Source organism: Callospermophilus lateralis, chromosome 2 (assembly GCF_048772815.1).
Source record: "Callospermophilus lateralis isolate mCalLat2 chromosome 2, mCalLat2.hap1, whole genome shotgun sequence".
In the NCBI taxonomy this organism is placed as follows: Eukaryota; Metazoa; Chordata; class Mammalia; order Rodentia; family Sciuridae; genus Callospermophilus; species Callospermophilus lateralis.
In genome coordinates, this window is record NC_135306.1 from 167,841,676 (window position 1) to 167,865,804 (window position 24,129).

At 37.8% G+C, this 24,129-nt stretch overlaps 1 protein-coding gene across 1 annotated transcript; it reads right to left on the reverse strand.

Moving 5' to 3' along the window:
- Positions 1-18,592: 18,592 nt before the first annotated feature.
- Positions 18,593-19,447, reverse strand: LOC143641340 (mas-related G-protein coupled receptor member X1-like). Its single transcript, XM_077108594.1, has 2 exons — positions 19,291-19,447; positions 18,593-19,020 (listed from the first exon to the last, which is right to left on the reverse strand). Exons 1-2 carry the CDS (start codon positions 19,445-19,447, stop codon positions 18,593-18,595), a joined length of 585 nt encoding a protein of 194 aa, XP_076964709.1.
- Between the last annotated feature and the right edge of the window lie 4,682 nt (positions 19,448-24,129).

Here is a 24,129-nt window from a genome sequence, read left to right on the forward strand (position 1 = left end):
GATGCGATTAGGGCATGGAAGACTTTACAAGGACATGGAGGTTTACAAGGTCAATTATCTAAGGAAATACAAGGAGCTAATGAACCTTATGCTGAATTTGTAGATAGGCTTATTCAAACAGCTACCAGAGTTTTTGGGAATATAGAACAAGCAATGCCATTAATAAAACCACTGGCTTATGAGCAAGCGAATCGTTGGTGCAGAGAAGTCATTAGACCATAGAAACATGAAGATTTAAACACATATATTGAATTATGTAGAGACATTAATGAACAAGGGCAAGTCGTGGCAGCTGCAGTACAACAGGTTTTAGATGCCAGGCCAAGAACATGCTACAATTGTGAACAAACAGAACATTTTAAAAGGAATTGCCCCATAGGAGGAGGGTTTAACAAAACTAGGTATCAAGGGGGTAGAATACTGGGTATTTGCCCATGATGCCATAGAGGGAGACATTGGGCTAATGAATGCCATTCTCAAACTACCATAAAGGGTACTGCATTATCAAAAAACAAACAAGGACCAGGTGTTTATCCACGATATCATGGAGAAAGGCATCGTGCTCCATTGCCAAAAAATGGACAGGTGGGCCCAATGCTCTGGGGCCCAAGACCACAAATATACTGAGCACTGGAGGAACCCAGCAACCCCATCAGGGTAGTTCCCAGGAAACATTGTCCATTAGATCCCTCATCAGACAAACCAGAGGGAGCGCAGGAATGGACATCTGCGCCTCCGCCAGAGCAGTAATAACTCCAGAGATGGGAGTTCAAATCATTCCCACAGGGGTAAAAGGACCTCTTCCCAAAGGAACAGTAGGCTTATTATTAGGATGTAGTTCTTCTACTCTAAAAGGACTTATGATAAGTCCTGGAGTAATTGATCCCGATTATGAAGGTGAAATAAAAATTATAGCTAGTTCTCCAAAGGGTATATCAGTAATTTCACCAGGAGATAGAATAGCACAATTACTAATAATACCCAGCCTACATGAGAAATTTTCCAGTCATACTGTAGAAAGAGGTTCCAAGGGATTAGGCTCCACAGGTGTAGATTGGGCTATGCTTTCTTTAAATTTAGATTCTCGCCCCATGCTAAAACTAAATATTCAAGGACATGAATTTAATGGGCTACTGGATACAGGTGCAGACTTTAGCATCATCTCTCATCAAGAATGGCCAAAACATTGGCTATTACAACAAGCCACTCAAACGCTTTGAGGCCTAGGAGTGGCAACTAATCCCCATAGAAGTGCAATGGTATTAGATTGGAAGGATCCTGAAGGATGTGAAGGAACTATACAGTCATATGTATTGGATCATCTTCCCGTAAATTTATGGGGACGAGATGTCCTAGATCAATTAGGTTTGACATTAACAAATAACATCAACCAAAATGCACCCACTATTATGACTAGACAAGGTTTTAGGAAAGGAAAAATTTAGAAAAACAAGAACAAGTTATAGCAGCACCAATACAAATAGATCAAGGAATGGACAAACATGGGTTGGATTTTCAGAAAGGGCCACTGAGACAATAAAAAATACTTGGAAATCAGAAAGACCAGTATGGGTTCCTCAGTGGCCCCTGACTAAAGAAAAGATACAAGCAGCCCATCACCTGGTCAAACAACAATTAGCAGAAGGACATATACAACCTTCTGTATCTCCCCATAATACTTCCATTTTTGTCATCAAAAAGAGATTATTGCAAGATTTAAGAGCCATTAATAATGAGATGGTTATTATGGGATCTGCTCAATCGGGGATTCCTCAATTGTCTGCTTTGCCAAAAACCTGGTATGTTTTAGTTATAGATATTAAAGATGGTTTTTTTTCAATTCCTGAATCATGAAGGTCCTGATCAGAGATATGAATGGAAAGTACTCCCTCAAGGGATGGCTAACAGCCCAACTATGTGTCAAATTTATGTTAACAAAGCAATCTAGCCACTTAGAAATCAAAATCCTGAACTACAAATATTTCACTATATGGTTGATGTATTATTAGCACATAAAGATAAAACACATTGCTAGAATGTTATGCCACACTTACAAACTTATTAAAGAATTATAATCTAGAGATAGCAATAGATAAAGTACAATTAAATTTTCCAATTAATTATTTAAGAGTTCTATTATCCTCAACCATGGTCCATCCACCAAAAATTCAAATTCGAGTAGATCAACTCAAATCACTTAATGACTTTCAAAAGTTATTATGAGACTTAAATTGGATAAGGCCTTATCTAGGTATACCAACAGGAAATTTGGGACCTTTATTTGATATCCTAAAAGGTCCATCAGATCTAAATTCACCCCAATGTTAACACCTGAAGCAAGAAAGACATTAAAAATCATTGAAACATCTATGGAAAATATGCATTTGGATAGAATTGATATAAGTTTGCCTTTATTATTTATTGTAATACCAACAAAGAATATTCCTACAGGAGTATTTTGGCATGAAGGTCCATTATTATGGATACATTTCTCTTATTCTCCTAACACTATTCTTACTAGGTATCCTGAGGCTGTAGGACAATTAATACTCAAAGGAATAATAGCAGCAAAGGGAGTGTTTGGAATTTCTCCCAATAAAATTATTACTCCATATACTATGGATCAAATTAATTAGTTATCTAATGAGTTAAATACTTGGGCAATAATCATGTGCAAATCTAATGTTTCATTTGATAACCACTTACCATCTAATCCTTTATTGTCTTTTTGGTCATTGCATCCTGTAATTTTTCCAAAAATGACAAGAAAAACACCTATCATGAATGCTCCAAATATATTCACGGATGGGTCAAATAATGGTACAGCAGCAATAGTTAGACCTTATCAAACTTTTACATTTTTAGTACCCAAACAATCAGCTCAAAAGGTAGAGTTTAAGGCAGTATTACAAGCTTTTGTGCTGTTTAAAGATTCTGTATTTAATTTATTTTCTGATAGTCAGTATATAGTTAATGCTATTGTATCCCATGAAGATACTGGTAGGATTTCCCCTTCCTCTACTGTTTTCGCTTCGATTTCCACTATACAAAGTCTAATCTGGGACAGAAAAGATCCATTCTTTATAGGACATATCAGGGCACATACAGGATTGCCAGGAGCCCTTAGTTTGGGCAATGACTTAGCAGATAAAACTACACATGACATACATATTTTCTCTAAAATAGAAGAAGCTACAAATTTTCATAAAAAGCTCCATGTCAATGCTAATTCTTTACAAAAGCATTTAAAAATAACTAAGGAACAAGCTAGACAAATAATAAAACAATGTCAAAATTGTTTTATTTAATCTTGGAGTCAATCCTAGAGGACTGATACCTAACCATATTTGGCAGATAGACGTCACACACTTGCCAGAATTTGGAAAATTAAAATATTTGCATGTTACAGATGATACTTTTTCCGGATTTTTGATGGGCTCCCTTCATGCTGGAGAAAAAACTAAAGATATTATAGCTCATTGCTTACAAAATTTTCCACTGTGGTCTTTCCAAAACAGTTAAAAACAGATAATGACCCTGGTTATACTTCTACCTCTTTTAAACAATTTTGCTCATCATTTGGCATTACTCATATAACAGGAATCCCATACAATCCACAGGGACAAAGCATAGTTGAAAGAGCTCATCAAACTATTAAAATGTATTTATTAAAGCAAAAAGAGGGAATTGGGAAGGGGTATATATTCCCCAAAGATAAACTTAAAATAACACTCTTTACTCTAAACTTTTTAAATTTGGATTCATCAGGGCTTAGTGCTGCGGAAAGGCATATGTGTCCAAAAAATTTACATAAGCCTAAGGTACTTTGGAAGGATATTCTAACAGGACAATGGAAATGTCCTGACCCAGTAATTGTCTGGAGTCAGGGGTCTGTTTGTGTGTTTCCACAGGGAGAACAGCAGCCGATTTGGATTCCAGAAAGACTAACTAAATCGATTTCTACAGACCAAAAAGAAGATGATTTGGCTCAAATCCATAACAACTGATATCCAAAACTACAGTTTGGCTATTCTTACATCTGTGACAGAATGAGGATGCTTTTTTTCAATATCTATTTTATTATTACCCTTTCCCACATCATGAAGTTCTATTTTGTTTTTTGAGCTCATACAGACCTAGGTTAATGTTTTGCTGATCAGTTCTATTTTTTGACTATAGAGTTTTTAAACATTGCAATGGATATTTCACCTGTAAAAAGTTATAAGGCCTTTACTATTATGTTATGTGTTGTATTTATTATATTATGTGTGCACAGTTGTGTTTTATGTTGTATGTTTGTATGTACATATGTCCATACATCATATATGATGGGTGCTCATAAAAAAATGGATCCAAATTTTTTTTTATTCACATGATTTAAATGGTTTAATTTATATTGGGTAAACAGCTATTTAGGATTTTTTAATATGTGAACAAAAAATAGGTTAACAGATCTGTTTGTTTACTTTCACCTTTCCTTTTCATTATATTTAATAATTCTGTTCAAGATAATGTAAATTGTTCAGAAAATTGTTTTCTTTTAATGTCTTCTGGAATGTTACATAATTTTTTTCTTTAGCCATTATTGCCAGAATTCCTATCTTCATCTCAGTGCTGGTGAAGACAAAGATAAAACCAATCTACAGCTTCTGCAATAGCCATCACTGAACTGCTTGCAGAACTTTCCTGGACTATGTATCACTTGTATGCATTGTGAACTCACTTATATGCATTGTGAACTATCTGTTGGTGCAGTGACCTGTGGTAGTGTTGGGGTATTTTTGCTGATGGTGCCATCGGTGGTACAATTTTTCCAAAAGGAGCCGTCAATTGGCTTGGTGTACCTTCCTCCCTTCTGTTTGTCATGGTCGTTCAGCTAAAATTTGGGGGCCAACAGAGGTGAGGCAAAGAACCTCACCCCCCCCCCCCGCACTGGTACAAAGACCTATCCACCAGGTGTGGCTGTATGCTGGACTGGTAGTCAATGACGGCAGGTAAGATCCAATTGCAATGGTACCAACCTAAGACATGAGGCTGATGCCTTGAGGTCAGCTCATTTGATGACGGGTAAGGACCATATGTACTATTGGACAACCTAAGGCAGGCACGGTCCCTAAGCCACATGCTTGTTGTTTAGACAGAGAGGGGGGAGATGTTGAGAGCCACAGTCGAAGGGGCCCCAACAAACTTCCAGCTGCCAGCAAGCTTCCAGCTGCCAGCTGATGTTTGGCTCACAGCAGCCCAAGCAAACTTCTAGCTGCCAACTGATTGGCTCCTCTGCGGTGATGCTCATTGGGCTGTTTCCCCACCCTTTCAGATCACAGAGCAGCTCATTGGGGGACTTTTTTTGGCTCTGCCCATGTGACCCAGCCAATCAGTCTCAAGAGCAGGAGGAGTGGGGGAGGTTGAGAGGCTTTTGGGAAGCCGGTGGTGGCAGTTGGGCTCTGAGGGTATTTCCTGAGGAGCTGTTTGGTGTGGTGTGTGTGTTCTAAAAATAAAGTTTGTTTCTTTTGACAAGTGGCTCCTGAATTGTGCCCAGCCAGACTGAGGCATATTGCTCTTCCATTTCTACTCACTCTGGCTCTCCCATCCCAACCAGCTCAATTTCCTGCAAGTCATTGTTGTTATGGATCCTTACAGAACCACTGTAATCCCAGGTAGCCATGTTATCAATGTAATCTTGCAATGTAATCTTCATCCCAGAAGTAATGCATTCCTGTGTTTGATTTCTTTCCCAAACACAAAGTATCAATTAAAATAAGTAGACCTGAATCCTATTCCCCATTGGTCTTCACATACTAACCTTTCCATGCTTCTTTCTATTATCTGTATCAGCTCTGAATGATAAAAATGAACATCTATTTTTGATTTATCAGTATGATCAATTGAATCAATTGACTTCCCAAAATAAAGAGTTTTGTGCACATCCAACATCATTCCTCTTGCCTCCACTTAATGACATTGTGGTTTATCTCATTTGGAATAGATATTAAAAATTTAAATCCTCTCCTACAACTTCCCTTCTTCTTCTCATGTACCAGTCAAAGCAAGCTAAACCTCACTTTATAGATGACATTTTAATTAAACCTGTTTGCAATATTCAGAAGAAATGTTCAGAGGATTTAGTTAGCAAATATTTAACAGGCATCTCATTATGGGCTCAATTATTTTCCTCCACCAATAGCTGTTCTGAAGACCTTATTTTCACTACTGCAGAATAGGATGTTTTTTGAAGATGGGGATCTTTATAGAGAATATGAAGTTAAAATAAGATAATTAGGGTGTTTCCTAATTTAACATAACTAGTGTTCTGAAAGGAAATGGAGATTAGGGCAGATACACACAGAGGGAATACAATATGAATTATACATAGGAGAAGATGATGTCTACAAGGACAGGGGGAAATTATCAGAAAAATCTGGACCATTCAGCACCAAAATCTTAGTATTATAACTTCCAAAATTATGAGTAAAGAAATTTCTGCTTAATCTACCCAGTCTTCAGTTCTTTGTTATTACAACCGTAACAAACAAATACACACTCTCTGAGTCCTAGGTCTAATTTGAGGAATCAGTCTCAATGTTACCTAAATTAGGCTTTAGACACTTTGGTGATTTCCCTCAAAGGGCTGAAGCATTACTTGAGAAAGCAAATAGTGATTGGAAATGGAAGAGTTCTGAAGGGGTCTTTATTAGAAAAATGGAAGAAGCATTGTATCCAGCAGTCAATGCATAGAAGAATTAGTGAATTCACCAAAGTCTCTGAATTAAGCAGAAATGCATATGGGAATCTAGTAGAAATTTATTGTCAGATTAGTGGATAAAACATGAAGAGGAACAGTTTTTTTTTAGAAATGGAAAAACCATTGTGTATATATACCAAAGTTTCCCTAACCATTAATCTACTGAAGGGCAACATTTAGCTATTGTGAATTGTGCTGCTGTAAACATTGATGTGGCTGTTTCCCCGTAGTATACTGTTTTTAAGTCCTTTGGGTATAGACCAAGGAGAGGGATAGCTGGGTCAAATGGTGGTACCCATTCCAATTTTTCTAAGGAATCCCCATACTGCTTTCCAGATTAGCTGCACCAAATTTCAGTCCCACCAGAAATGTATGAGTGTGCCTTTTCCCCCACATCCTTGCCAACACTTATTGTTGTTTGTATTCTTGATAGCTGCCATTCTGATTGGAGTAAGATGAAGTCTTAGTGAGGTTTTAATTTGCATTTCTCCTATTGTTAGAGATGTTGACCATTGTTTCATAAGTTTGTTGATTGACTGTATATCTTCTTCTGAGAATTGTCTGCTCAGTTCCTTGGCCCATTTATAGATTGGGTTATTTTTTTGGTGTTAAGGTTTTTGAGCGCTGCATATATCCTAGAGATTAGTGCTCTATCTGATGTGTTTCTGGTAAAGATTTTCTCCCATTCTGTAGGCTCTCTTCACCTCACTGATTGTTTCTTTTGCTGAGAAGAAGCTTTTTAGCTTGAATCCATCTCATTATTGATTCTTGGTTTCAGTTCTTGTGCTACAGGACTCTTAGTAAGGAATTGGGGACCTAATCATACATGCTGGAGATTTGGGCCAACTTTTTCTTCCATTAAGCGGAAAGTGTCTATTTTAATTCCTAGGTCCTTGATCCTCTTTGAGTTGAGTTTTGTGCATGATGAGAGATAGAAGTTTAATTTCACTTTGTAACATATGGTTTCCAAGTTTTCCAAGCAACATTTGTTGAAGAGGATATGTTTTCTCCAAGATAAGTTTTTGGCACCTTTGTCTTAAATGACATAGTTGTATTTATGTGGGCTTGTTTCTGTGTCTTCTAATCTGTACATTTGTACACAATGGAATATTACTCAACATTAAAAGAGACTAAAATCATGGAATTTGCATGTAAATGGATGGAGTTGGAGAATATAATGCTAAGTGAAGTAAGTCCATCTCAAAGTATTGCATTAAATCTGTATAACACTTTTGGTAGTATGGCCAGTTTGACAATATTAATTCTGCCTATCCAGGATCATGGGAGATATTCTATCTTCTGAGGTTTTCTTCACTTTCATTCTTAAGTGTTCTGTACTTTTTATTGTAGAGTTCTTTCACCTCCTTTTGTTTTTAGCTCAGATACAGAAAGAATCTCTAGGGTATATAAAGAACTCAATATTTAAAGCCAAAAAACCAAATAGACCAATCAATAAATGGTCTAAGGAACTGAACAGACAATTTTCAGAAGAAATACAATTGATCAATTATATGAATAATTGTTTCATATAATTATATGAAATACAATTGATCAATTATATGAATAATTATTCAGTATCTGTGCAATTATAGCAATGCAAATCAAAATTACTCTAAGATTTCATCTCACTCCTGTCAGAATGGCAATCATCAAGAATACAGGCAATAATAAATGTTGGCAAGAATGGGATAAAAAAGGTACACTCATACATGGCTGGTAGGACTGCAAATTGGTGCAATCACTATGGAAAGCAGTATTCCTCAGAAAATTGGGAATGGAACTGCCATTTGATCTGGCCCTCATACTCCTTGGTTTACAGCCGTAGGACCTAAAATCAGTATACTATAGTGATGCAACCACATTAATGTTTATAACAGCTCAATTCACAATAGCTAGGCTATAGAACCAACCTAGGTGTCCCCCAATGATGAATAGATAAAGAAAACATCTGTATATATACTCGATGGGATATTACTCAGCTTTAAAAATAGTAAAGTTATCTCATTTGCCAATAAATGGTTGAAGTTGGAAAATATCATGCTAAGCAAAGTAAGCCAATTCAACAAAACCAAAGGCAGAATGTTTTCTCTAACCTGCAGATGCTAATTAATAATAAGTTGGGGGCTCTAGGGAAGAAGAGTGTTACCTTAGATTAGATAGAGGAAAGTGAAGGGAGGGAAGGAGAGGGGATTCAGGGATAGGTAAGATATTAGAATGAAACAGACATTATTACTGTATGTATATATGTGACTACATGACCAATATGATTCTGCAACATGTACACTCAGAAAAATGAGAAATCATATCCCACCTATGAATGATATATTAAAGTGCATAAATGCATTCTACTGTCATGTACAACTAATTAAAACAAATTTAAACAATTGAAAAAAGGAAGAAAATAGCCTTGTATTGGAAGAATATGGCCCTAGGACTTTGATACCTTGAGAGAAAATGTCAATGTGTGCTTAAATCTTTCAAGGACAGACTATCTCTCTCATTAGGTGCTAATGCAGCTGGTGGTTCTAAGTTGAAGCCAATGCCATAGTGTTCAGCATTATGAATTTATGAGAGCCCTTTTTAATATCACTAAATCTACTCTGCCTGTGCTCTAGGACTGGAACAACAAAGCATGGATGACAGCATGTCTCTTTTCATCATAATTTTCTGAATACTTTAAGCTCACTCTTGAGACCTCCTGCCAAAAAAAAAGATTCTTTTCAAAATATTAATCTTCACTGACAATGTATATGGTCACCAAGATCTCTGATGGAGATGTCCAAGGAGATAATGTTTGGAAGAAGTTAATTTCAATATTCATGAATGAGATTGTACTCCTAATTTGAGACTTTAATAAAGGACTGTAGAAATGGAATATATATATATATATATATATATATATATATATATATATATATATATATATATATATAGAGAGAGAGAGAGAGAGAGAGAACATGTGGCTGAATCATTGCAATTTTGGTTTGGATCTGGAGCATCGCACAAAGACCCAAGTGTTGAAGACTTGGTTCCAGGCTGGTGGTACAATTGGAAGATGGTGGAATCTTGGAGATTTGGGAGCTAGCTGGAAGAGATGGGTGCCTAGGAGAGTTCCTTTACAGGGTCTATTTTACCCACAGATTCTTCCCCTCTCCTGTGTCCTTGCTTTCTTGCTGTTATGAGGTCAACTGTTGTGATTCACCACACTCTTTGTGCCTTGATATTTTCCAAAGAATTTGTATCGTGAATGCCTTGAAGGAAATGTTTAATAACCTTTAGTAGTGGTGCCATATATAGTTTTTTTCTTTTTTCTAGCTTATTATATCTTCCCCCATTGTATTTAATAACTGTGTTAACATGGATGGTCACTCAGTATAGAGTTAGTATCTCATTGTGAACATACAGCAGAGTTAGACTGCCTTGGCTCTTCCTGTTGTGATCAGATTATAGGACTAATTCTGGCCCATGTGACCAATGTGATCAATGGCAATGGTCAGTGATGCCTCAGGACCCGAGCACTTAATTTCCAGTGGGAGTCTCTCTAGCAATGATATTGAGTTGTGAGGCCTCAGGATGGAAGCTGTGATACTGCTACATGGCAGGCTTGTGGGGAGTCCTGGAGAGGTGTCTAGACATGCTTGTATTTTTCTATGAACAAGAAATAAACTTTCACTCCCTTAAGTCACTGATATTATGGTGTTATTGATTTCTTCATCCTAACCCAATCTGTATCATCTGCTACAGTAACATGCACAAACTATGTACTATTAGTAATACTCTTACTATTTCATAAATATAATAAACTAAATACACCTGGAATTTTTTGCCAAAATTCTGAAGCCACCCTACTGATAGCACATTTTTTTATACCAATCCTATGATTGGCTTGAAGTCAAGATCATTTTCGAAGTTAAGTGTTGTTCATTTGTATTAGTTACCTGACCACAGGCTTGTAAAATAGGGTGTGACCTCAAAATTTCATTTTACCCATCCCAGTTTATACAGAGGCTTGTCTATTTCATTTAGTATGAGTAAGTTCTCTATTCCAGTGGTTTCCAAACCCTTGATAAGTAGACAGAAAGAAAACTTTAGAAAATGAGAATTCTAAATTCCAATTCTGGAGTTTTGGTAAGAATATCAAGGATAGGACCTAGGAAATGACATTTTAAGAATTCTATTATTAGATTTCAGGCACAGTGAGGTCTAAGCATCACTGGTCTAGAGTTTTTGACTTTCAAATTGCTTTTCTTCAACTTAAGCTTCATTAAAACTTTGTGTCTATTTTAAAATTGAGATCACTTCTATAATATCAGGGCAGTTCTCCAGAAGGGGAATATGGCACGGGGGTTGGTGTGCATGGCTTTATTAATTAATGCTCTCAGCAGAAGTTATAGAGTGAGGAAAGGATTGCAGGAAAGAGAAGAATGTGAACAAGAATAAGCTTTCATTGAAGATTAGCCTCAGCACAGTCTTGCAGAGGTCTCTGGAGTTAAGATCACTGGAGAGCTTGTCTTTTCTTGACTCAGGGATCTAGGCTCCTGTGCATCACGCACATTGCTCAGTCATTGGCTCCAGGGAGCCTGAACTGAGGTATGCACACTGTGAAACAGGTCCAAGCTCCCAAGGACAGTTCATTGGCAGGGTTTCCCTTGTGAGCTACTAAGAGGATTTCAACTTCCACTTGAGGATAAGTGTACCTAACTGGCACCAAAAGTGCCTGCTATTGTCCACAGTTGAACCATTGAGTTCCACTTACTTATCAAATTTAATTCACCCCATCTTATCACAGCTTCTCCAGGATTCATCCTGTTCACAGCTTGCTAGAGAGCAATAGGGGAAGAGTTAAAGCCCCTGGTTCTCTAACTTGTCCCTTCTCCATCCTTGCTAGAGTTTCTGCTTGTCAAGGTGGCTTATCTGGCACAGTGACTAGATCCTGAAGGTCTAAACTTCATTTGGTCAGGTCCTTATTGGTAATGGGTGCTAATTTTTGCACACTGAGGTTGAAACTTGGCATGTAAATAAGAAAGGACACCCGTGGCCAGCACATTCCCCTTGCCCCTCTATGTGGCAACAATCCTTCCCCCATGGTGTTAGGATCAGTTGCTCCTGGAAAGATGCTGATGCCTTTCTTTTGTGCCTTGTTAGCATGGAGAGCACAAGGAGAGCAGGGGCAATGATCCTGTAAAGATCAGAGAGACCCTTTTTTTGGATATGGGTATGAGCATGCTCTTTTGGGACACAGAACCTCTAGATATCCATAGACTAGCTGCTGGTGTGGAGCCCCAAATTCCCCCAGCTATTTCTGAGAGTGATGGTTAGTGGGACCACTCTTTTCTTACATGGGCTCAAATGTTCTTGTCATGAACATTCCTCCACCTAGGTTTAAGGATCCCTGAAACCTCTATTGTATCTATAGGAGGGCTCTTTTTCACTTACAGTCTCCGATGATGGGTTACAAGGTATGACTGGTAGGTTCAATACATCCACTCCATCCTCTTTGGCCATTGAGAGTATTGCTTGGTCCCACAGTAGCTGCATGTGGTTTCATGTTTATGAAGCAGATTCTCTATGTAGGGGTGGAGTTAGGGTGAGGAGAGTAAGCTGCCTTAGAATTTAACTTTAAGATGACATTTCCTATTTTCCACTAGGTATCTTACTTGTCTCACCTTGGTCCTTTCCCTGATTCTGGGAGTCCTTGGATAACAGTACTGGTGGAGGCATTGTGGGAAGGAAAGGGCAAATAGTAATACCTAAAGTATGTGTCAACCGTGGTCAGGATGAATTGCTGTCATTTTCTGGATGTAAGTTTCCAACTAATACCAGATGTCAATCCGTCTGTTTGGTCTCCTTAGATGATGGTCCCATGCTGGGGGCCCCAGTGTAGGTTTTCATTGATGACAGGTTACATATTCAGCAGCAGTACATGAACCAGACCAACTGTGATGAGTGTGTCAGTCAGCTTTTCATCAAAAGCAACCAAATAACTGACACTAACAAGTGAGAGAAGCCAACTTTTATTTGGGTCATAGTTTCATATGTTCAGAGTTCATTGCCTCATGTCATTGCTCTTGCCTAAGGTAAGGCAGAGCACATAGTGGAAGGGCATGTCAGAGGACAGTTCCTCAGCTCCTGAGAGCCAGGAAGATGATGTAAGGGAAGAAGTATGGAGAAGAAAAAAGAGAGAGGAAGAGAGGGGACTGGCAGGGGATTGATAGATCGGTAACAAGATAAAACAAAACAAAGACACACAACCAGTAAAGACCTATTTCCTCTAGCCATGCCTCAAGTGCCTGTAACTACTTCTCAGTTCATTTAAATTCTTAAATCAAATAGAATAAAGCACTGATTAAATTTTATTTTGCAGAATCTAATTATTTCATCTGGATATTTACTTCTCTACAAACAGAAACTTTCATAGGACACCTCATATCCAAACCTTATGAATGAGAGTGAGATTGTGCTGCAGGACCCTTACATAACTTTATGCTCTGGTACCATGCTGTTCTATCCATGTTCTAACTGTACGAGCATTTGGGTGGCCAAGTACAGAGCTGGCTGATGCCCACTGAATTATATTCTTGTGATTGTTTCATGCCTCTTTTGTCATGTATGCATTCTAGTTGGCTTTAGCACATGATACAAATGCATAGTACACCTGTTTTTACTCTATAAAAAGATTTGTATAAACACCATCTCAATATAATTTTGGAGCATTTTCATCACCCCCAGAAACCCTGTATATTTTAGGCTCCCCACCCACTCCTATTTCTCATCCTTTCAAATCCCATTTTCCTTAGCCCCAGAGACTTTCTTTCTCTACTGATTTGTCTGATGTGGAGTTTTTAGAGAAATGGCGCCATACAATGTGATTTTCTTGTCTGGCTTCTTTCACAGAGAAAGAATTTTTTTTTTTTTACAAATGCTTAAAATGTATTTCCTTTTTCTATTTATATAAAACAGACTTTCCCCTTAAGATTAGAGTCATCTCCTACTATTCTATTAATTTTCCACTGTCTTTCTGAATGATACACTTCTTGTTTCAATGGGTCTTTTAAATAAAGTCTGGGTATAAGTGTCCTGGATGTGCTACATCCTCTTTGCACAAATCCACCCAGTCTAAGCAGTTTGTGAGATTGCCTCAACCTTTGATAAGAGGCTAGAGTAAACTTCTAAGACATTCTGGCCCTGAGTACTCAAAACAATGGTAGGAAAAGTAAGTCAGATCAGTATCTCCTTCTTTGCAATATTCTATCTCCAAAACCTAAGATGCTTACCATTTTTAATTCCCCTGGACCAAATTATCTTGTGTTTATGTACAAATATATCGCAATGTGTTTTAGTCTTCTTTTTTGCTTCTGTGACTAATGGACCCAAGAAACACTATTGTAGAGGAATAAAAGTGTATTTTGCAGCTCATGGTTTTAGAGGTTTTAGTCCATTGAAGGCTGGCTCAATTTCTCAGGGCTTTTCCTCAATATATGTTTGGCACCTTTGTCTAGTATGAAATGACTGTATTTATGTGGGTTTTTCTCTGTGTCGTCTATTGTGTTCCATTGGTCTACAATTCTATTTTGGTGCCAATACCATGCCATTTTTATTACTATAGTTCTGTAGAATAGTTTAAGTTCTGGTATAGTGATGCCATGCCACCTGCTTCACTCTTCTTGCTAAGGATTGCTTTGGCTATTCTGGGTCTGCTAGTTTTCCAGACGAATTTCATGATTGTTTTTTCAATTTCTATGAGGAATGTCATTGGGATTTTGATTGAATTGCATTAAAACTGTATAGTGTTTTTGGTAGTATGGTCATATTGACAATATTAATTCTGCCTATCCATGAAGAAGGTAGATCTTTCCATCTTCTAAAGTCTTCTTTAATTTTTTTCATCAGTGTTCGATAGTTTTCATTGTAGAGGTCTTTCTCCTCTTTCATTGATTCTCAAGTAGTTTAGCTCAGTTTGTTGAGTGCTTGCTTCTCATGTACAAGGCCCTGGGTTCAATCCCCAGCAACACAATAAAGGGAAAAATGTTACATTCAAATTATTAATACATCAAATAGATTGATCCATTGATTTGTTTACAACTCTTAGACTCTAATCATTTCACTTGAATATTTCTACACTAAGAGAAGCTTTTAGAGGATGTCTCATATCCAAATTGGTCAGAGGGAGTGAGATTGTGCTGCAGGGTGAATACCTAACTTTCATCTCTGGTACCATGGCTGTTCCATTGATGATATAACTGTACCAGCATTAGGGTGGCCAAGTACAGAGCTGGCTGATATCTACTTGATCCTATTCCTTTGATTGTTTCATGCTTCTTTTGCAATGTATGCCTTCTAGTGAGAATTAACATTTGACACAAATACATAGTACACTGCTTTTCAGTATATACACACATTAGTGTTAACAGCAACTCAATATAATTTTGGAACATATTCATCACCTCCAGAAATCTTATATCTTTTAGTTCTTTTCTGCTGTTCTTGTTTCTCTCCCTACAAATCCCATTCTCCCTCAGCTCCAGAGACTTTCTGTCTCTACTGGACTGTCTGTTGTGTGCATTTTACAGAAATGGTATCATACAAGGTGGTTTCTTGTTTGGCTTCTTTCACAGAGCAAGTTGTTTACATAAACTTAAAATGTAATTTTTATTTGTCTTTATATGAAATAAACCTTCTCTTAAAGATTTGGGTCATTTCCTACTATTCTATTAATTTGCCACCACTCTTTCTGAACAATGTATTTTTTTTCCTTTGGCTCTTTTATGAAAGGTCTGAGGATAAGTGTCCTGGGTGTTCTACGTTTCCTTTTCACACATTCACACAGCCCATAGCAGTTTGCCAGCTGTCCTCAACCCTTGATAAGAGTCTAGAGTCAACTTCTGAGACATCCTGGGTCTGAGTGATCAAAGAAAATGGTAGTAAAATTAGATCTGATCAGAATCTCCCTGTTTAAAATATGCTACCTCCCAAACCTAAGAGGCTTACCACGTTTATCCCCCTGGACCAATTTATGTTGTGTTCATGTACAAATATGTAGCAATGAATCCCACTATTGTGTATAATTATAAAGTCCCAATTATAAAAGCCTGATAGTATCAAATATTGGGTTTTCCTCTACTTCTTTCTTGATAGATAGAAGTGGAAGTAAAATATCTTATCTTTTGCTTTGAAGGGGATGTTTCAGTCTGCCTAATCTGACCAAATTTCACAGGTGGTCAGGACATTGAAACTTTGTGATTTTCATTTCCTTGATATCCATAGCAGTAGCCAATTATTCAGCATCAGTTCAAATTACTATGATGTCATCAATATAGTGGAGCAATACAATATTTCTACCTTCAGGACTTCTTCTGAAAAACATTGTGTAAGTGTTGTATACTATTTCCCATCCTACCTAAAGCACAGTGCTTCTGGTTTTCCTTCCTCATGGTTGCTACAAAGAATGCATTTATTGGGTCAAAAGCAATGCTATATGCCAAGTCCAAGTTTCTGTGTTCTAGTTATGATGCCAAATAGCATCTGCAATTAATACTACTATTTGATATATGTCTGTTAAGTACCTCTGTGTTTGTATTTGGGAATGTAATTCATTTACATTCAATGTTATTATTGACAGACAAGTACAGGAAGATCTCATTTTACTCCACTTTCTTTATGGTGACCTACTTATGTGTCCTTCCTTTATTGTCACTATGAATCACCTCTTTTCCCATTTCCATCCATCCAAGACCTATTCATGTTTCATTGCCAAACTCATCTATTGATGTGACTAAAAATCTGCAAAGGTAAATGCTAGGTAATGGTAGAATTATCAGTTCAAATTTCAAGTATTTCAAGAAGACTTTCCTAGCTACTGGCCATCACACACACACTTATGAAATCTTCTTGCACGCTTATCCCTAAGTCTGTGTTTGCATGCTGGAATGATTAGGCCAATTACATCAGATCTCTAAGGAGATAACTTATTTTAAACTGCACACTGGTTTTCTAAAGAAGAAAGAAAAAAAATTACACTATTTTAAAGTGAACTTTGGTGTATGAATAATATTGATTCTCAAAATATACCACACAATCTACTGAGTGCAAGTACCTGCCACATAGGTTGAAGAATGCATGCTCTCTGTGATTAAAGTTTGAAGTAGACATATGGATTATTTTTAATGGTCCTTTTTAGTTATGCATGACAACAGGATTCATTTTGACAAAATTGTAATGCATGGAATTTAATTTGTTCTAATCAAGTCCCCACTACTTCCCCTTCCATTCCTTCTTCCCATCTCCTGTTCCTTTCCCTCTACTCTTCTGATCTTTCTGCTATTTGGTTATAGATTTTAAAAAATTAGTGTCTTGTAGATGTGTGCAATGGTGAGATTCATTGTGGTATATTCACATATGTACATAGGAATGTTAGGTCAGATACATTTCACTGTCTTTTCCTATCCCATTCTTCATCCTTTCCCTTCATTCCCATTTGTCTACTCCACTGAGCTTTCTTTTATCCCCCACCCTATTATTTGGAAGAGCTTTTGCATATCAGTATGTGGATTCCTCACAAAAATGGTAATGAAACCAACATATGACCAGCTTTTTCAGTTCTCAGTATATATCCAAAGAATTTAAAATTAGAGTACTACAGAGATGCAGCAACATCAACATTTATAGTAGCACAATTCACAGTAGTCAAGTTTTGGAAGTAACTCAGGTGTTCCTCAACAGATGAATGGATAATGAAAATATAATATATATACACAATGGACTACTACTCGGCCATAAAGAAAAATGACTTTATGGAATTTTCCAGTGAATGGATGGATCTGGACAGTATCATGCTAAGTAAAACAAGCCAGTCCTGAAAATTCAAAGGTCTAATGTTGTGAACTTCTCAGGCTGGCTGCCTCAGAATATTGTTTCCTTTAATCCATGTCCATAGTGAGTCATATAACCTTATCTTATTCTAAAAAACAGATTCCAGTTCACAAATGGCATAAGATTTAGATTTGGTTATTCAATAAACTTAGTACCTCTTTAGAGTGCCTGGGGTGAGCATGTCTCCCAATTTAATTATGGGATCAGCTCGAGAATCCAGGTGTTCTGACTCCAAGTCTTGTGCAATCTATAATCTAGCAATCTCAGGATATCTGTCTTTATTCATGCCATGATTTCAGGTTATGGAACATGTTTCTACATTGAGTACTTGAACAGTAAACAGCTGAATAATGACTTACCAGTACTCAACAGCAAAGGTCATGGATTTAACTGCTAAAACCCAAGGCCAATTTATCACCATGCCAAGGACAAATGTTACTAGAAGACGTTTTATAAACTAATTTCCTGAGTTGTTGTTATGCAGATAGGGACTCTGCCTTCAAAATTGACAGAATTCAGCAAGATATATTGTACCAGAACTTAGTCCTTCATAACCAAGCTTTCTCTCTGCATCAATGTCCCAAAATACAACACAAAACTAATTGCTAGCAGCATAGGCAGAGGGAGATAGGAGATCATTATTTTCTATAAGTTCAGGTAGAAAACAGTAAAAAATAAGAGGTTTATAATTTTGTACAAATATCATTTTTTCCATTGGAATGAATATGTCAAAGAAAAGCATTATTGAAAAAGATTTAGATGAAGATATGATGAGACATTTATTGAAAATATCAAAAATGGATTGAGACATTCTTACATAAGATTGGTCTCCATAAGAGAAAGAAGAAAATAGAGGTTAACATAAACCCATTGGATGACATGGAAGGGGCAAAATGCTGAGAGGAGAGCGGATATCTGTCAAGTGTGGCTGGGCATTGTTAGCTCTTGAAGGTACATCTGATGGATCAGAGCAGAGGATCTTCATCCCTGCTCCACTCTGCTGCCTGACATTTCCAGGGTTCCCTGGGAAAGGCTGCCTCCACATTCATCCTCCTCAGGAGTGTCCTGCAGAGCCCGCTCAAGCACCATCTCGAGGTTCCGCTCCTGTATGCACTGCCTATAGGAGCCAACAAAGAAGTAAATGATGGGATTGGCAGAGCTGTTTACACAGGACAAAACACTTGAAACCAAGTAAAGGCAATAATATAAATCATAACTATTTTTAATCCAGTAATACAGAAAATAAAAGACACCAAAGGGCAGACCACTGAAGAGGAAAACCAATACTGTGAGCATAATGGTAACACATAGCCTGTTAAGAGGCTTCTTCTGGGATCCACAGAACATCCTACCCAGCAGGGCCAGGCTAGACCCTGAGAGAACCACAAATAAAAGAACCAGCCATGCAGCTATAGGAATTCAACTTTTTTATAAAGACCTACAGTTATATGGGATATAAACAAACAACTGTTTCTAGGATGCTCAGAACCATGGACAGGGCATAAATGACAGCTGATGTGTGTCTTGGGCCACAAGACTGACAGGCATTGCTCAGTGCTAATAGCACCTAGCATGCTCAGACCTGCAATTTAGCAAATGATTGCCCCAGTTCGTATAATGCCATATGTAGTGATGCAGATGTGAAGGGTGAATCGGATGACTGACAGCATGACATTAGCAATATGGAAGCAGATAGAGGAAGTCAGCTACAGCCATGTTTAGGATGTAGGTGTAAAAGGCATTTCTGTGCATGCGGAAACCCAAAAACCAGATGACAGATGCATTTCTAGTCAGCCAAACCAGGGAAATGGTGAAGGTCAATGCTTTTGGAATCATCATATTTTTGTCACAGATTGGAGGAAGGTCCTCATAACTTTCATTGGTTCATGTGGCTTCTGTCATCCAGCCTGTGAGGGTTGGTTCCAGGCTCCTAATCACTTCAGTGGTGCTCCTGGGAACACAAAAGAGACTTGAGCAATGCAGTAATAGCTGAGATATCTGGATCACCCTGGAGATTACTATATCTATTTTAAAGAGAAGGAGAATAGAGGATTGCATAGGTGAAGTCACCTATCCACAGCAGGGGATTTATGAAATATGAAATTAAATCCAGAGTTATTGTCTGAACAGCTGGAGTTCTCTGACCTGAACCTAAATGACAAGGAAGTAGGCTATAGTCTGGAAACTCCCACTCAGAAAGGAACCAGTACTATGATGACCAGGGATGGTTTTCTCTCAGGTGCTGGAATTGATACAGACACAGAGGTGATTATAACATCCCCATCACAAAGAGGGTTTCATTCAAGAGGCTAAAGAAGGCCTGGCTTTATGGCTACTAGAATAATGTGAGATTTTGCAAAAAAATAAAAAAAGACTGAGAATGACTGGGCCTAAACATAGCTCAGTGTGTCAGGCATTGAGATAGGTTCACTTTTTAATCCCCAGAGCTGAGCTCTATGGGCATCCCACATACTCTCAATATCGATTTAATGACTGAATGCATGACAGTGAAGGATAATGTGGGTTAAAAGAAAAATAAAAATGAAAAAACAATGAAAGACCTTAACATATACACATAATGAAATGAAGAAAATGCTATTCATCATAATCCTTATTGTGAGCAGTATTGGTGTAGTTAGAATTATTTCTATATGACTAAATGACTCATGTTGACTACTGATGTGCCTTTGGAGTGTGGATTGAAGGTGGCTTTGTTTAGCACTAGAGGCCTTTGGTGCACAGTGTGGGGTGGGGTGTTGGTGTCAGATTTGTATCTCAGCTGAATTTCTCAACAGTATAAAACAGGAGGGTCTGAATGTGGGTGAGGTGTGAGTGCCAATGAAAAGAAGTATTTGAAATAAGAGTATAACTATGGAGGATTATAGTGGTGTATACAATATAAACTTACTCCATTCCCTCTCAGGAAATCTTCAGAAATATCTTCTTCATGATAGGTTATGTGTGAGATGAGTATATGAAGAGAAATTGAAAGAGGACATGGCTTGAGGTATAAAGAGAGATTTTACACTTGAGGTGTTAAAAATGAGTTTTCAAGTACATTTCAAACAAGTAAAGGATCCACTTATATCTTATTGATTAACAGGAGTTAATTTAGAGTGCACCACATAATTTCTCTTTGAATCCTCTCAAAAGCTGTTAAGGTAAGAATTTCTACCTGTCCCAGTTTTATAGAGGATGGAATTGAAGCACAAGCAGGATGAAAGGTTAAACCTGGCATCACACAGTGTGGATTCCAGCACCTCAGGTTCTACAGCTTTTGAACCCACCACCACACTGTGTTAATTATTTGTGGATGAGAGAAAACCAGAGGAGTAAATCCCAAGTTAATCTCAGATGGCATTCAAATTGCGAATAAAATGAAATCTAGCCTAACCACAGTTCAGAAACAGAGGAAGTAAAGCCCATCCAATAGGGCACAAAAGAGAAGTGGGTAGAAATCAGGGACAGATTTGAGAATCCAGAAGCCCTTTGCTGTCTCACAACTTCTACAGTCCTGCAATACAATTTTTATCTCCTGTAACAGTGATTTTTTTGGGTGTAGGTCTCAATATTCCATTATCCTTCCTCTCTTAATGGTGACATCACCACATGACTGAACCCTGACCAAAGACAGTGGGTAAAGTGATGTAATCAACTCCTGGTTTATAGGATTAGTTGCTATGACTTAAGAATCTAGAGGACACACAGGGTCAGGAGGCCTCCAAGGGGGACAGAGGGCACATTCTCCTCTGGGCCTGCAGAGAGGCATCATGAAATGAAAGCATCCATAAGGATTTTTCTGGGATAGACAAGTTTCCTCAGTATTGGTTGATTTTCAAAAGAAACAGGAGGAAAAAGGGAAGTGCTGGTGTCCTCAATGAATGCAGTTTCCACATTTCTCCTTAGGGTACAGTGTATTGGTATTTGTCATCAACCGACCCAAGGCATGTCTTATTTGCTTTATGACTGCTCTATGCCAATTTTAGCATGCATTCTTTATAGATCATCTATTATAATATCCTTACCTAACACAAAAAGAAAATGAAGCCCAAACAAAGCAATGTTGCAGAATCACATCTTCAAGATGAGGTCCATTTCCAGCCAATGGTCTGCTGGGGACCTACCTGATGATTTGCCACTCTTCTCCATCTCATGTTGCCTTATTTTGTTTTCAGAGCTTCCAAAGACTCTTCATATGATCACAGAACCTGAGACACCATCAGCACCTGTCATAACTTCTACAGTCCCGCAATACAATTTTTGTCTTCTGTAACAGTGATTCTCTGGGTTGTAGTTCTCAATATTCCATTTACCTTCCTCTCTTAATGCTAATATCACCACATAACTAAGCCCTGACCAAAGGCAGTGAGGACAGGGATGTAATCAATTCCTGGTTTATAGGATTAATAGAAGGTGCACAGCCTGAATTTCCTTCTTTATTTTCTCACAGGCATCCATTCTGATATGGGTGTCAGTCCTTTAGGACCACAGATGATGGGACCCTCCCAGGGTTGCACAGCAGCACTATCAAAGAATTTCTTGAGTCTGATGCTCTGGAGCTTACAGCACAGGTCTAGCATATATCCTGTTAAGGTGAGCCATTTTGAGCCACACTTTCACTCCAAACAAGAAATAAGCTTTTCCCTTTTAAAATGGCATTCAAATTTCAAGGCATTTTTTATTAATATCAGTGATTGTTCCATAAAATTGATTCAAGGGAAATAACATGGAAATAGGAAAAATTATTATAATGGATTAAATGGGAATGGATTCAATGAGACTATATTGAGAATTCTCTAGATTGTAGGGAGATACAAGGAGTGGTGAGGGATAGTTTTATGTGTCCTGACAGTTTTTATTCCATTCTTCATCTTTGTCTTGATAGAGTTTCAAGCTAGTGGCTTCTTCAAACACTATAAATAGCATCCTTTTCCTTATTGTTTCTGGTTGAACTGACCTACCTTATGATACAATCAAGACAATGGAGAATGGGAGGGAGGGATTTGAGTTTGAGATCTTCTAACTCTCTCCTGCTAGGCAGTGTGCTGGTATTGGCACTGCTTCGCCACCTGCCTGGTCATCATTTAGTAGTACAGCTACAGCTATGGCTATGCTCCATCCCTGGTAGCTGCTTCTTACTTTGTCCCTTTTACTCTAGGTGTGGAAACAGTGCTTCATTTCTGCTTTCCTTAGGGCACCTCACCATGCATTGCTGTTGTTCCCTTAATTCTGCACATCTTTGTAACTAGTTCTTCCTGGATATTCCTCAATTATTACAATTTGAACCACCTATTTCTTGTTAGAATCTTAGAAGTTCAAGGGGATATTATTTTTGAATAATAAGTAAAAGCAATCAAACCCATTATATAGCCTCTTATCTCAAGTAAGCAATATCTTCCTGTGGCTTAACTTTTTCAATAAGTTTTAGAAAAAAGCAGAAATCTATCCATGAGAGTAGGTTTAAATGGTGGGAAAAGGGGATAATGAGAGATAAATCAGAATGGGAAAAGATCTCATTAACCCATTTTAAACTCAAAGTAGAAGCTAGAGCAACCAGGCTTCAGAAGTATGATTCTGTCTCCTGCCTTTCCCTTAAGGAGGCACCCTGGCCCTCTCCAGGTAGATCCCTACAGTGGAAACACAGGTATGTTAACCCAGAGCAACCCCCATACATAACAGGAATTCTGACTCTTCTTACCTTCCTGCCATTCTCCTGTCTAGAGGTTGAGAGCTGAGCTGTGTTGACAGGAGAGAGTCTTTCTCAGATGAAGTGACACCAAGGTATAATTCTTTGTTCTTCAAGTGGAGAGATGCTTATGGAAGTTGTATATAAATATATTTATTGTTCATTTTGACATAAACATCCAAAAGTGAAATATAATTTTCTTTACTTCTGACCCTGGTACTTTCCTTCTATTCCCCTGTTTCCTTTCTTCTATTATACTGATCTTACTTCTATTTACTTACATTTTTTAAAATAGTGGCATGTGTTTAGGTGAGATTCACTTTAGTGTATTCATATATGTACATAGCAAAGTTTTGGCATCATCATCTCCCTCCACTTTTTTATAGTCTGTGGTTTGAACCCAGATACTTACCAGCCACATCCTAGCCTTTTCTAATTTTTGACAGGGTCTCAATAAGTTGCTTGGGGCTTCACTAAGTTCCTGAGACTGGCTTTGAACTTGAGATCTTCTTGTTTCCTGAATCATTAGGATTACAGGTGTGCACCACCATGCTAGCTCATTCCTCTATTTTCTTTCCCTTCTCCCTCTTTCTTAATCCCCTTATGCTGTTCCTCTGATTTTTTTTTTGTATTTTCATGGTATCTCCCTACTCATTTTCCTGCATTTTGCTCTGCTTCTTCACATAAGAGAAAGCATTTTGTCCTGGACTTTCTTTTTTTTTTTTAAGAAAGAGAGAGAGAGAGAGAGAGAGAGAGAGAGAGAGAGAGAGAGAGAGAGAGAGAGAATTTTTTAATATTTATTTTTTAGTACTTGGTGGACACAACATCTTTG